The 15,112-nt window shown below is 38.0% G+C and overlaps 3 protein-coding genes and 1 long non-coding RNA gene across 4 annotated transcripts; 2 read left to right on the forward strand and 2 right to left on the reverse strand.

Moving 5' to 3' along the window:
• Window positions 1–339: 339 nt before the first annotated feature.
• On the forward strand, window positions 340–1,317 carry LOC133179970 (uncharacterized). The gene has a single exon (XM_061314622.1). It carries the CDS (start codon window positions 340–342, stop codon window positions 1,315–1,317), a length of 978 nt encoding a protein of 325 aa, XP_061170606.1.
• A 2,102-nt stretch (window positions 1,318–3,419) lies between these two features.
• On the forward strand, window positions 3,420–4,736 carry LOC133179923 (uncharacterized protein F54H12.2-like). The gene has a single exon (XM_061314599.1). It carries the CDS (start codon window positions 3,420–3,422, stop codon window positions 4,734–4,736), a length of 1,317 nt encoding a protein of 438 aa, XP_061170583.1.
• A 2,004-nt stretch (window positions 4,737–6,740) lies between these two features.
• On the reverse strand, window positions 6,741–10,736 carry LOC133179924 (uncharacterized). The gene is made up of 2 exons (XM_061314600.1): window positions 8,477–10,736; window positions 6,741–8,344 (listed from the first exon to the last, which is right to left on the reverse strand). Exons 1-2 carry the CDS (start codon window positions 10,734–10,736, stop codon window positions 6,741–6,743), a joined length of 3,864 nt encoding a protein of 1,287 aa, XP_061170584.1.
• Window positions 10,737–13,536: 2,800 nt separating this feature from the next.
• Window positions 13,537–14,528, reverse strand: LOC133179971 (uncharacterized). Its single transcript, XR_009720220.1, has 3 exons — window positions 14,470–14,528; window positions 13,989–14,078; window positions 13,537–13,617 (listed from the first exon to the last, which is right to left on the reverse strand). It is a non-coding gene; the product is annotated as an uncharacterized LOC133179971 (long non-coding RNA).
• Window positions 14,529–15,112: the final 584 nt, after the last annotated feature.

The following is a 15,112-nucleotide window of genomic DNA, read 5'->3' on the forward strand; positions in this document are numbered from 1 at the left end:
GGAAGGGAGACTGGATGAGAATAGCTCTGGACAGATGTCGTTTTAAGAGAAGAATAAATCATGCAGCAAAAATTATTAATCCTGTCCTTTTGAAACATTTGGAGATTTTAGCACTCAAAACACAGTGAATCCTACGTCTACCGTCAGTTATTCTACAGTCAATCACGTGTACAGTACGATGCGTCTGAAGTCACTTTCGAAAGTACAAAACAAGCTGGTAGGGAAAGGTCTGCAGTCAACTATTTTACGTCATAATACTGCTATAAAACGTGGTGATTTAAACATTTGTTTCATTCAGTCTAAGTTGAACTTGGAAGAATACGTGTTCCTCTAGCAGACATGGAGCAAAAACATCAAGATATTATTAAAGCCAACTACACGACACTGGTGAAGAAAATTATGAACTCTTCCGTTGTCGGACATCTCCTTGCCTCCAACATCTTAACCGATGAGATGAGACAGCAAATTGAAGCCGAAAAGACCAGTTATGATCGTAACAGAAAACTTATAAGTATCATTCTACGTAGAGGACCAAAGGGTTTTACAGGTCTTAAGATGGCACTCATGAAAGCCAATCAAACAGATTTATCGAAGCTTCTCTCAATCGGTGATAATACCATGTCCGAGTATGAAAAGAAGTTAGCTATGGCCAGGTCACTGGTAGTAAACATGACGGAAAAACGAAATTATGAACCGAAAACTAAACCCTCAGAACAACAAAACTCACATGAAGAACGGTGCAGAATTAGTCTGGATGACTTCAACGATCTTTTCCTTACAGCCGTGCCGTTCAAAGGGGATATCAATATTCACATCCGTCACTTTACAGAATCTAATGGTCGTTATTTTGCAACAAAGAAGGGAGTGACATTCACGTTGTGCAGATGGCTGAAATTTGAGTCTCTTCTACCAGATATTGCCAACTATCTGGAAAACAATGGAGCTGATGGAGAGATGAAGTGGCACATTGGAGGGGGTGTTTTCGTCTCTGTCAACCCTGGGTATACCTCAGTAGACATTAGGCACTTTTGGAAGCCAGACGATGCCCTAGAACCGGTACCAACCAGAAAAGGAGTGTCTTTAAGCATAAACAAGTTGACTAAATTACTACAAGCCGTTGAGGAAGTACGAGAATGTGTTCCGGAATTAAATGATACAGAACTGTGTGCGTTCAGCGAGTCCCATCAAAACCAGCTTGGAATGTTAAGTTGTCCAGAGTGCACTCCTTTCGGATATAATCCGAAAGAAGATGTGTCCATGGAATGTAATGTCGGTGACTTACAAGACTCAAAGGCAATTGAATGTGATTCTGAATAAAATTGATATTGAATGTAAAAAAAAAAAAAAGTACTCTTACATTATTTTGTAAAACAGTGACTAATGTAATACTTATGTGTATTCATGTTTATGTACATGTATAATAAATACTTTAAAATTCATAATAAATTTACATCTGAAGTAATTGTTATGTTTGATTTGGTATATAATACAAAACTGGGAGGAAATATTAATCAGTTATATATAGGATGGCAAAGTATACAGACTATTTAAGAAAGCTATACTATACTCCCGGAAATCCAGGGGCATTTGCAGGTCCTGAGAAACTTTATCAGGCTGTCAAAAAAGAAGGAAAGCATAAAATTGGAAGAATAAGAATCAGACAATTTTTGAATAACGAGGATCCTTACAGTTTGTTGAAACCTATCCGTCGGTCATTCCTCGCTCAAAGGTTGTAGTGAACACGATTGACACCATGTGGGACGGTGATTTAGCCGATGTCAGCAACATTTCCTCGGAGAACGACGGTTATAAATTTTTGTTAGTGTTAATAGATGTATTCAGCCGCTTTTTATTCATAGTACCTTTGAAAAATAAGCAGCATCAAAACGTCACAGAAGGTTTAAAGTCAGTTTTTCAAACAGGACGAAAACCTCATACGCTTAGAACAGATAAAAGGAGCGAATTTAAAAATCGCTGGTTAAAAGCGTTTTTAAAAAAGGAGGGTGTCCATGCATTTCCTACCTCAGTACAAAGAAAAAGAATCCTGTGAGCAAGCTGGAAAAAACAATCAAATCGTCGACTAGAAAGAAAAGAACCAAACCAAGTTTTAAGTACAAAATAGGAGATGACGTACGTATTTCACAGCTAAAACATCCTTTTCAAAGAGATTACCATCAAAAATGGACTGAAGAGTATTTCAAAGTGTCTAATCGCTACAAGAGAACCGATATACCTGTGTACACGATAAAAGATTTAGCCGATGATCCAGTAAAAGGCACTTTTTATGAGTCGGAACTTCAAAAAGTCAAGAAGTCGGGAGATGTTCTGTATAGAGTGGAAAAGGTGTTGAAAAAGAGAAAGCGCGGTAATACAAAGGATGTGTACGTAAAATGGGATGGATGGCCTAGTAAATTCAATTCGTGGATTCCCGAAAGTTCTCTAGAAAACGCCAAATAAAAACACTTTTTTCAACGAATCATCATCAGTCAAGATGAGCCTTCGAATGGTGTTGAGGTCTACAGACAGCTCCGAATATTTTGACAATAAACCCAATTGTTTTCGAGTTCAGTTGAATAAACAGATTCAGTTGGATGGATACTGGACAGTTGCATTAACAGAATTTACGACAGAGAGCTGGGATCCCGCGAAGAAAACTCCCGAGGTGTATATATGCTGTGACATATGTGAGGAAACAATTGTTGGTGGCAAAGACGTACCCCTCTTACGACGAGTTTTTCTCGGAGAAAAGCAAGAAAACAACATCATCTACAATTTACCTTATTACCTCCCCGTTAAAATTGGTCAAATACAGCAGATCTGTATATATATAACGGACAGAGCAGGCAACTTAGTGTCATTCTTAGACGGACCGGTGAGCGCTACACTTCATTTTAAAAAGTTTCCTTACGTTTTGTAATGAATAGTCAGACGTACATCAGTGACCCTAAGCTCTGGGAAGCTTTTTACAAAAACATGGCTGAGAAAAAGTTCAACCCGTACAAATATAAACTCAAACAAATTGGAAGGGGTATGAGAAAACGAAAATCTTACATCATTCCCGTTAGACCTCATTCACAGTTAGAATCCGTTAGTCCTATTCCTCAAGTGACACCCGTGGCTGCCGTGGAAGAGAGAGCCAAAACGGAACATGTAAAAGACGTAAAAGAGGGCGTTCCCTTTGTCAAGGTCACGAAGGGTATAAAAAGACCATCGCAACACTCCTCCATCATTCCTACCAAAAAATTGAAGACGTCAACATCGGGCAAAAGGAAGAAAAGCAATCCTGTGAAGAAAACATCAGTCTCTGGAAAGAAAACAAACGGAAGATCTAAAAAACCACCAGGTGGAAAAAGGTTATCACAAAAGCCAAAAAAACTCTTGAAGATCGATAGTTACAAGAACGTTTTTCAGTAGTAAAAATGGCCTTCTTAAGCAGTGATAATAAAGACATAGCCCAACCAATGGAACTTTCTCTCTTTGCTTCACCCACTAATCAAGTTGCAGTCGAAAAAGTGTATTTTACGGAAGCTAGGCCGATATCCAGTATTGGAGTGTCCGATACCCCCATAGAAATAGTCGTATCTGGATCGGGAGCGGAATATATCGATTTAAAAAGAAGTCGATTGTATGTGAAAGGGAGAATTTTGAAAGCGGATGGTACCTCATTAGCGGCCAACGAGAAGACTGGAATTGTGAATCTACCATTGCAAAGCATGTTTTCTCAGATGGATGTCTACTTAAATAACAAGTTGGTTTCCTTTAATACGAATAATTATCCTTGGAAGGCATACCTGAAAACAGTCTTGTTTGGTGGAAAAGAGGAATTATCTTCCCAGAAGCAGTCCCAGTTGTTCTTTAAGGACGAAGGAAATTTGGCTGACTCTAACGCTTACAATGGAGGCAATGCTGGTCTAGTCCTGCGCTATGGTTATACACAAGAAAGTAAAGTATTTGAATTGGAGGGTAACCTTATGGAAGATATATTTGACATCGACAAATACCTGATCAACGGCGTAGATATCTACATCAAGCTTTTTAGATCTAGTGCACCTTTTGTAATGATGTCAGCACAGAGCACCCCGGCGTACAAACTGGAATTACTAGATGTCGTGTACAAAGTGGCCAAAGTGCGAGTAGATCCTGGTGTTCTATTGAACCACAGCAAGCAGATAGAAAGTACTCCTGTGAAATACACCATCTCAAGAAATGAATTGAAAATGAACACCATTCCTAAAGGATCTACTGAATTTTACTGGGACAACATTTTTCCTCAGGCAGTACCCGACCGCATCGTTGTAGGTTTGGTAGATCAGAAGGCTGTAAACGGGGATTACACAACTAATCCATTTAATTTCGAACATTTTGGTGTAACGGATGTAGGGATATACGTAAACGGAGAAAGCGTCCCAGGAAGACCCTTAAAAACCGATTTCACGACAGGGCATTATTCATCAGCATATGCTCGACTGTTTGAGGCCTCCGAAAAATGGAATCAAGACGCTGGTCTAATTATTACTCGAGACAACTTTGGAAGTGGATATTCTCTGTTCGTCTTTACCATAGATCCCTGTGGTTTTGGTGAAGAATATTTAAACCTGATCCGAAGAGGAAACACCAGACTCGAAATAAAGTTCAAACAAGCAACAACAAAAGCTGCTAACGTTTTGGTGTTTGCCACCTTTTCCTCTCTACTAGAAGTGGACAAGTCACGAGACATCAATTATATTCAACCATGAATTCAAAACAGCTCCTCGATTTTGTGCATAAGGAACCCGCCCTAAAACGATTTGTTAAAGGAGTATATGCCAGCAATACTTTACCGGAAGTCGTGACGCGTTACCCTAGTGCCTTCATCATCAATACGCAACCGTTGCCATTTCCAGGAGAACATTGGGTCGCTGTAATCATACACAGTTCCTCGGAGGCAGACTTTTTTGATAGTCTAGGAAAACCACCTGGGAATTATCAAGAGATTGAGAAATTTATTTATAAGAATAGTAAACATTGCAACTTTAAATGTAAACAAATTCAACCTTCTTATTCAGATTTGTGTGGACTTTACGTACTTGTATTTTTAATTTCTAGATTATGTCTTAAATTGTCTTTATCACGTGTTTATGCTCTATTTTCTCGTAGTATTCAATTAAATGATGACTTTGTACGTAGTTTCATGAATGAATTCTTGTATCAATAAACATGACATTGGTGACTTTTTAATAAATACTCGATCAGTATTACATGTCAGATCATTCGTTAATCAGTAGAGGAAAGGGAAACATGGCAAAGCAGAGCGAATGGTGGAAAACAAAATCTTTACTACCATTTTCAGCACCCACCACAATTTTGATTTGTGGTAGTACGCAAAGCGGAAAGACCCATTTCACTAAACGACTCTTGCAAAATGCAGATGGCATGTTTTCCACTTCTGTAGATAAAATCATCTATGCGTATTCTGAATATCAACCCATGTTTGACGAAATGACGGCAAACATACCGAGACTCGTTCTTCACCAAGGATTACCCTCCAAGGAAGATATAGAGCAGTATACAGAGGGTGTAAACCACACGATAGTGGTATTAGACGATCTAATGCTACAAGTTGCTCAATCGCAAGATTGTGTACATCTTTTTACGGTGACTTCTCATCACCGTAACATTACCACTGTGATGCTCTCTCAAAACTTGTACCCTCCTGGTAAATATGCCAGGACCATATCCCTGAACTATCTAAATGTGATTTTATTCAAGAATTATCGTGATTCCCGCCAGATCATCACCTTCGGATCGCAAATATTACCAGGATGTGTACCGTTTTTCAAAGCAGCATACGAAGCTGCAACACGTAAAAATTTTGGTTATTTGCATGTGTGTTTAGAACCTACCCAAAACCAAGAGTACCAACTGCGATCTTGCATATTGCCTGGAGAGGACATGGTTATTTATCAACCCCTATAAATACATGTTCTTCATCACAATTTATTCATAGTGCAAAAATGAATCGACGAATACGGAAGCAGAGAGCATTTATACATTTTATGCTAAGTGCAAACAACGCTCAACAGAAATTGATTGTCAAGTCTTTGACTAGCGAGCAATATGATGTCATCAGTGAAATTGCTCTGAATATTTACACGGGAACCTATCCTCTGACGAAGAAGTATATAAGTCAGCTGAAACCTTACCAATCGTACATTCGATCACTGGGATCGAGAGAAGTCAGTACGAGACAGAAACGTGACATTTTATTGAAACACCTACCCTTAGTATCACTGTTACTGAAACCCATTGGCCATCAATTAGACAAAAATGGCTAGAGAAATGATATTAGTGCCTAAATTAAAATACGAACATCTCCTTAAAAAAATCGAGGATAAAGAAGAGCCTGTTAAAGCAGACACCGTAAATGACGACAAGGATCCAAAACCAATGTCTGAAAAGACCTTCGTCGATACAACTATGAGTGAATCAATCAGTGACACCTCAAAGACAGGAAATGGTTACATCAGTAGAACTCAAACAATAGGAAAACCCCCTGGTGTGCCCATGAAACGACGCAAGAAACACATTCCTTGGCTTACGTACTGAGTGTTAAATTTGGAAAGAAAAAAAAATACTGTTCTTGTGAAAACAAATTTTATTGTACATAACGTAATATACATTATTGTAAATGATAATAAATATATCAAATGTGACTAATGAAATAAAGATGGATATTAAAATGTACATGATTTGTTTTTTTTTTAACAAAATCCAAATGGCAGCGTATCTAAATTGGGTAAAATTCTCCTTTTGGTGTAAACCATTTGATATCGTTTGGTTTCTATACGGTTTAACAATTTTCTTTTTCGACTGTCCCTGGTTATTTTACAGGGGTTGGTGATTTCAATCTGCTTATCTTGTGTTGTACAGATCAAGGATTTGATAGCATCGAAATTAATTATTTTAGAATTAGCCCAATTTAATGTAAAACCACGAACTTTACATTCTTCCTTGCCAGAAAGAGTGCGGTATGCATAATTTTTGGGACCCCCCGACACGTATTCTACAATGTAACCATCATCTGGTTTGATTTCGTTGGTCAATTCCCCTAAATAATTTCCTATGGGTAGATAATGCAACTCGTCCGACTTTTGTGTTTTAAATATGACACTATCTGTATCGAAATACAGAACGTCCTCCCCCAACCGATCTAATACACTATATAAGCGCAGCCGTGCATGCGCAGTCGTAAAACTTGCCAGAAATATGTTTGTTTTGCAATCATGAGGCATAAACATGGAATGATTACTCCATTCAAATTGAAGGGTGTCCTTGGAAACAATGTGAAAATTGTGGGGGACTTTCGTAGGATCTGAGAGAATCTGAAAAAATTTATCACATTCGGATTCATGAAAGAACATGGATTGCTTCATGCTTAGTCTCTGACCAAATTTTCCCCAAAAGCTATTAAGACAGAGTTTGGCTAAACAGCGCAAACCCGGATTTTTCTCAATTCTGTCGTACTCTAAGTCTATGCCCTCTTTTTCTTTGTATTGTCTTATATATTCTTGTTTCGACTCTTCACTTACACACTCGGGAGGAAATCCCGAGGCTTCCTGTTTAATCTTAAGGAACGTATTAACATACTTTGCAAACAGACCCCCCTCACCCGAAGTTGGGTCGTACTGAGTCGATTGCTCAAAGTGATAAACCTCGTAAATTTTCAAAATTTGGTACCCTTTCGACACTGCCATTTGGATTTCGGGAGTACACCACGTGCCCGTGATGGTTCTTTGCTCTACAGAACAAGTACAGGCGTGCTGATTTTCAGCGTCTGCACATGTTCGACATAAAGGAAATTTTAGTTTTCCTTGAGATCGAAACGGAAGTACAGGGTGGTACAATTTTGTTGGCGGCAGGACTTTGATTTTGGCAAGACCGAAATAGTTTGATATATCCCGAAAATCCTTCGTGATAATGGTCGGATGACCCACGGGATAACGACAGTATTTATTTGTCCAAGGATAGAGACTGGTGAAATCGTAGTACGGAATCGCTTCGGCATCTTTAGCTTTATAATGGAGTTTTATGGCATTGGTGCGTCCGCCAAAGAAACTGTCTCGGGGATCTAGTCTGTCTTGTAGATCCAGTGTGTTGATAAATTGTTGCAAGTCGGTGTTTTTCTCCAGCTGGTAGCGAAACTGGTGCTCCCATACGACGACCAGATCGTATCCGAGCTCCTTGAGTTCCCTTTCTCGCTTCTTGGTCATCTTAAAGAGTTCGTCTAATGTCTGCTTTGTCGCAGGGTGCTTGACATCAGATCGATCCTTCTGGAAGCAATCCGGACATCCATGGTACACACAGCCTAACAAAACACATAAAACAAACGTTTTCAACGCAAGATTCGCCGCCGCCGCCGCCCCCCTCCCCTCAGTTAGGGGAAAGGGAGGGGCAAATTTAATACCAAATGTTGTAATACATAGTAAAAATGTCTTACCATAAAATTCGTATATGGTGCCTTTTCCGTTAGGTTTCTCTACAAATCCGTCACATCGGTATTTCGTACCCGGAATCTGATATTCTCCACCATTGAGAGCGTGACGGATATGAATGGGTTGCCCTCGACGTTGTGACTTGACCATAAGCCATTCTAACCATTCAATAGAGATCTTGCTGAAATTATCTTTACTGACGTATCCTTGAGAAGGCACGACAGCAATAGGGCTTGTCAGTTTTTGATTTCCAACTGCTGTATTTTCCTCTTTTTCCAGGTCGCTGAGGGCTACCCATTTTCCATCAAGCCACACCCCTTTTACCCCCTCAAAGTTCTCCATCTGATGCCAGGTGGATGTCTGGTCCCTCGTAATTTCTACTTCAAGGTTGTGTTTAAAAAATAAAGTTTTATAAATACCCATACAAACACTGGCAATCGTTACGTAATTAAAGGGGTCTACGCCATCTATGGTCGTTGATGAAATAGTTCCATCGGGTTGAACATGCGAAGTTTCTATTGTCGTGGCTTGAAGTACAGTATTTCGGAAAGCTATGCAACCCCTTCTCAAGATGTCGACGTCTGAACGACAGTACTTCAGCATCTCCTCCTGAAAGTTAAATGTTTCGGAACTTTTACTTGCATGCCATTGAGCCAATTTCTTTCTCTCTCCCGATGACATTAAGTTGTATCCGTAATACTCTAGATCAGGAAAGGGACCCACGTAACTTTGATTTTCTTTCTTGTTAAAAAAATGTGGAAAAAATCCTTTACTGAGTTCCTCTAAACCAAAGGCTTCGGGGATCTTTGCCAGTTTCATCGGTAGGAAATTCAACGAATCAAGAAAAGTTAGATTCAGTTTGTTGGCGATGTGCATGTACATTACTTTGGATCCGTTGTAGATGATTTTGTCAGGACGAATCGAATGACGGTCTATGAGAACCTCCAAAATTGGATATAGATCAAAGCTTTTGGCATTGTGGGCGATCAAGATCGTGTTTTTAAGATGAGGTTGAGTCACGTAAGAACAAAACCGTTGTGCTGCATCTTCTCCTCTAAATACAAGTTCCCGATGACCGCAGCTATCAGGACAAGGTGGACCCACAAACTTTGATTTTTTCATTTTAGAACATCGGATGCAACGTACGCCGCACTTGCTACATTTCGAATTTTCTTTTAAATCTTCATTTTCACAATCGTGGCATGAGGTTTGAAGTACAGCAAAATTGACCTTATGCTGTTCCAGACCGCAAGACGGATCTTGACAATGTCGACACAGCCTACAGCTTGCACATTGATGTCCTTTAGGAGCACATTCTCGACATCTGATGCCAGAAGAGTTGTATCCCTCCTCACACTGATAAATATCGTCTTGTCGCGTCTCAAAGTCATAAAAGATGAATTTCTTCGTCTTTCGTTCTTCGGGATCCAAACTGCAAGATTTTTGAAAACAGAGATGTTCCCCTACGCGGTATTCCAAACAACTGGAACATTGCCACTCACCGCAGACATGAAGTTTGGGATTGCGTTTAGCAGCTGAAAGCTTTACACGACATTTCCTACACTGATGCCACAGCTCGCATGCAGGAGGAATCTGTTCTTTCTGCACAGTTTTACCCACCTTATGTCTTTTGAAACACTCGAGGGAACGGCACACGCGACCACAAGATAAGCATCCTACTTTTATTTCCGTTTCCACACAGTTATCGTGCAGACACACATCACAAGAAGTTGAACACGTATGCTTGAATTTGGTTTTGTAAGGTTTCAAACAAGTATGACAAAAATAAGCTGCATTGAAAAAGCCTTGGATACTACTAATGCCATGCCAATGTTTTTCATTTTCCGATTCTACGTGGTACAAAAACAGACATGTTCGCTCTGGCTCCTTTGCTACCTTGACAAATTTATTCCCTACTCTCGATGACACGACATTGACACTCACGTCCAGCAGGTTTTCAAAAGGTTCTATGTCGTTCAAGCCCAGATATCGGTCAACAGGTACACCAGCTTTTCTGCAAAGTTGCAATGCCATCTCTGTCTGCCCTTTCTTGCGAGATTTTTTGAGCAAGTTACCATAATACCATTTTGGAACGGTTTTGTGTTGAATTGCGTGCTCTAGAATTGTTCCAGGATTCCCTCTGATTAAATGCTCCCATTCATTGGCATCAACCTTCTTGCAGGTTTTCAAAAAACACAGACCTATGGCAATGGGTAAGCATAAATTGTTGTCATTTTCCACATACAGTACAGATTTCTTTCTCATGAGGGAATTCCCGGGTCCAAAGAGAGACGTGACAGCCAATTTATTTCCACTCCAACTTCCTCCTCTCATCATATTGATGGATCCTACTGTAACGAGCAGGTGATCGTCCACAGGTATATTTTCGTTGGAATTCAATACCATTGATTTCCGACATCACTGTGTCCGAGTTTAAATTCTCCCATGACTGCAGTGGCACAACTATGGCATTGTTTAAATTTGGGTGACTTAGGACCACTCGACCCAAATCAGCATCACTACCTCTGGCTTGTGACAAAACGTCATCAAACATATCATGCAAATTGTCATAAATGTCCACTAATTTTTCCCCTCGCCATTGGTCGTTAAATTTGATCTTGAAACTCGTGTCAATGGCCAGGTTCTTTTTATAAGTCCTCGTGTCCTTTTTCCATATAAAGTACGGTTTTTCAACAGGTTCATTCCCACCTCCGGATTGTCCGCTGGTAGATGGTTGGTCATCAGTATCATGTGTCAGTCTTGGTCGCTTTGCGGGGGCATCCAATTCTTGTACCACCTCTTGCCACAAGTCATCTATGTATCTCTCCCATTCAAGCTCTTGCAATCTGTTCTCAACCTCCACATCACCTACCAGACCGTTGGCTGCTGCGAAGAGTTGTATAGTATCTGGATCCTCCAAGGAGTCAAGTATGTCTTTCAGAAGGCTGTTGTCCGACATCCTTTTAATACCAAAATTTAAATCAAAATGAATTCATACACAATATTTTAATCTGACCTCAGCATTCTGCAATAAGCAAGTTGAGTTATGTATTTTGTATATATATATATATATATATATATATATATATATATATATATATATATATTCTCGAACAATTTTAATTGTTATTCACTCAAATATAAACAGATAAATAAAACACTTGAGCTTCAAAAAAAATTTTTTTTATTTCATGATACATAAAAATACTTTTTACCTTGTATCAAATAACAAAAAAAACTAAATAATAAAACATGCATAATAAAAAATATACAACTTATTTTAAAAGAAAAAAAATCTAAAAAACTGTATATGTTGATCCAAATTATATGAGGCTTATAAGAAAAAAAAATCTTGATTCCTCTTTTTGTCTCATGGAATGTAAAACAAAAATTCTGTAAACAACATCTAAGAAATAGCCTACCTTGGACTAGAAAACACTGCAGTACATAATCTCACTTTTTTTTTTTATCAACAATGCAAGTTGAAAAAAACTATCACACAAGAAAAGAGGCCTTTTTCTCGTTTTAAGAATTACTGAAAAAACAGCACCACAATAGATATATCTTATCTCAGAATAGATATTTCAAAAAATACACAATACAGGTAAACGTATTGATCACATAAAAAATAATACTCGTATGGTCGTTATATTTTACCATGTATGAGGTATCATGAAATTTAATACTGTACACACCTAAGTACTACAAAATCTGGCTTTCATTAAACAATCAACAATCAAGTAAGAATAAAATCCCCCAAAACGTCCAACTTCTCATACCTTACATAATCTCATGTAAAACATAACATTAGAGCAAACATCATATGTACTAAAAAAATCTCTGTTTTCATTCAACATTAGGGTAAAAAAAAATCATTGGATGTTGTTCTGTAGAAAAAAAAATCCTTCTACACACACAGACAGTTCCTTTTTCTCTTTCACTTTAAAAAATAAGCTTAAGCACTTTCATGCAAAACATAACTTTGATGGAAACATCATAGCACATGTCAAAAGTACTAAAAAAAATTCTCACTTTTAGACATCCAAGTAGAAAAAAAAATCATTCAATGTTGCTCTGCAGAAAAAAAAAATTCCTTTGACAAACACACTAACAGCCAATCCTCACACAAAATTCAAAATTCTCTTCACTTTAAAACCTTTTTAGCTGTTGTGGATCTGTTTGTTTCTGCAAATACCACAAACCCTCACCCCAAAACACACACAAAGTTCCAAATTCTCTTTACTTTAAAACCTTAACTTTTTTCCCTGTTTTCGATCTGGTATTTGCGGAAACAGGCAGATCCACCAGAGGTGTTTGAGCACAACTAGTACTAGAGGTGTCCAAGATTTTAGGCTGAGAGGTAGCAGTAGGTTGTATTACAGGTAGGTCTCTTTGAGCGTCCGATTCTTGCTGAGTGGTGGGTGGGGAGTTAAATAAAACTCGTTTTGCGGTATGGGTGTTTACCAACTCAGGTAAACTTGAGGATGGTCTCAGTAGAGGTTTGCTGGAGCAAGTGGTGAACGTGATTTCAGATGTGTTGGTCGACCCAGGCTGCAAAGTACTATCGCATGCAGAACTTGGCGTTGTTGCCTCACTGGGTGGTGTATGCGGAAACATGGGAATGTGTTCTCCCTGTGTTGCAATCTCCTCTTGCACATCATTGTTGTTGCGCTTTTTACATAGGCAATGACGTCTTCCTCTTGAAAGGTATCGCCTAATACAAAGGAGAATGAGTGCAGCAGTGACAGATGCGGCCCATGAGAGGAAACCTATTATACAAAAAAAATAATAATATAAATAATACATCTAGTTTAAAAAAAAATGATTCAATTTATTACTGGTATTTGGAACTATAGATTTGCTCTAGTTTCTTTCAACTGGTTTACACAAGCTCATGTTTACTGACAGATGGACATACACAGTGAGATTCCAATATTATATGAAGATTACACAATTTATTTTTTTTTTCCAATGTAAAAATTAAAGCATTATTTTGTTTACTATTTTCAAAATCAATATTTTGTTCCAATTAAATTCACAATTTGATGTAGAAGGACACACTGACCGATAACTTCATCATGCTCATAGATGTCCTCAGTGGTTGATCCTTGTGATCTTACTGGTACCGTTAATTTGGGATGTATTTCTAAAATGAGATGAATACTGTTGTAAGTTGCTACAAGATAACTAGTATTACTGAATTAACAAATAAAAAAAACAATACATGCAGTTTAAAAAAGAATGTAATTATACTTGCTTAATTACAACTTTTAAATACTTACTACTTAAATACTATGTACTTATAATTAATAATAATAATTATTTAAGGACTAATATTATGACATCCATTTCTTAAAACTGGTCTACAAACTATTGTTACTGTCAGATGGAAAGATATGTTGAGATTTCAACAGCATGTAATTGCTGATTATCATCTGAAAATTACACAATTGATTTTTTTCTGCAAGCATTTTGCCCTTATTAAATTACTAATTTAGAGTACACTGCCACACTGACCTACAACCTCATGGTGTTCATAGATGGCTTTCTCTCCTCTTGGTACAGGGACAGTGGTTGATCCTCTTGATCGTAATTTAGGATGTACTTCTAAAATTAGATAAATAATGTTGTATGACTAGTATCTCATCAAAATGTCACATTTGGTACTTTTGTTCTCTCTCCCTCTCTCTCTCTCTCTCTCTAAAACAGAGATATAATTACAGGGTCATATAATACTTGATATCAAATTTCCTACATTTCCTTTTAACAAATATGTTATATCCTGTTGTCTTTGTGGGTTATCACAATAGACTGCCACGTGTTTGTTTACATCACTTATTTTACAAAACCATTAATGTACAAGTGCTCTATTCCATGAGTTAATATGCACACACACACACACACACACACACACACACACACACATAAATTTGGGGTAACAGCTGTGTAATGCAACTTTAAACACACGTGTTACAGTTTTGGTGTGCTATTTGCTTACTTTTCAGTGTGTCCTTGTTTGTCAGTTCTTCTCCACTTGTACTCGTAAATGTCCATTCGTTTACTACTAATAAAATAATGAACAGTATTATATAAACACTTAACAAATATTCAGACTTGGAAATTTCACACAGTTAAATCAACTAATAATCAATTACCTCACGTTGTGTTGATTGACTGTAATTGGGACGGTCATCAATCACACGAAATGGATCTGCAAAAAAAAAAGTAGATCTAGTAAGAACTTGAACACAACACCAGGTATTTTCAAAAGGGGTGATGAGTGGCGACTCGACATATTCAAAACATTTCTCGTCTCTATAATATGTACCTGCACAAAGTCGGTAGTAGGGATTTTGAAAATATAAATAACACAATTAAGATTTCAATGTCAATGATCAAGAGAGCATATCAACAGTTAGCCTACTCTGAACTGTTCCCTCAAGGTCATCAGTTATGCAGTCGAGGATGTTCCGGATAACGAACCCGATGATATTGTTTGTCCCAAATACCACAGCTCCGAGACCAGTCAAGTAAAATTGGGGACGAGTAAATTTTGAAAAATAAAATTAGTTTGATAAGGTTTATGATGCCATTGACTAATTGTGTTGAAATATTACTTACCGCATAATCTATTCGGAGCG

Source organism: Saccostrea echinata, unplaced genomic scaffold (genome assembly GCF_033153115.1).
Source record: "Saccostrea echinata isolate AGI-Se365-2 ecotype Australia unplaced genomic scaffold, CSIRO_AGI_Sech_v1 ptg000005l, whole genome shotgun sequence".
In the NCBI taxonomy this organism is placed as follows: Eukaryota; Metazoa; Mollusca; class Bivalvia; order Ostreida; family Ostreidae; genus Saccostrea; species Saccostrea echinata.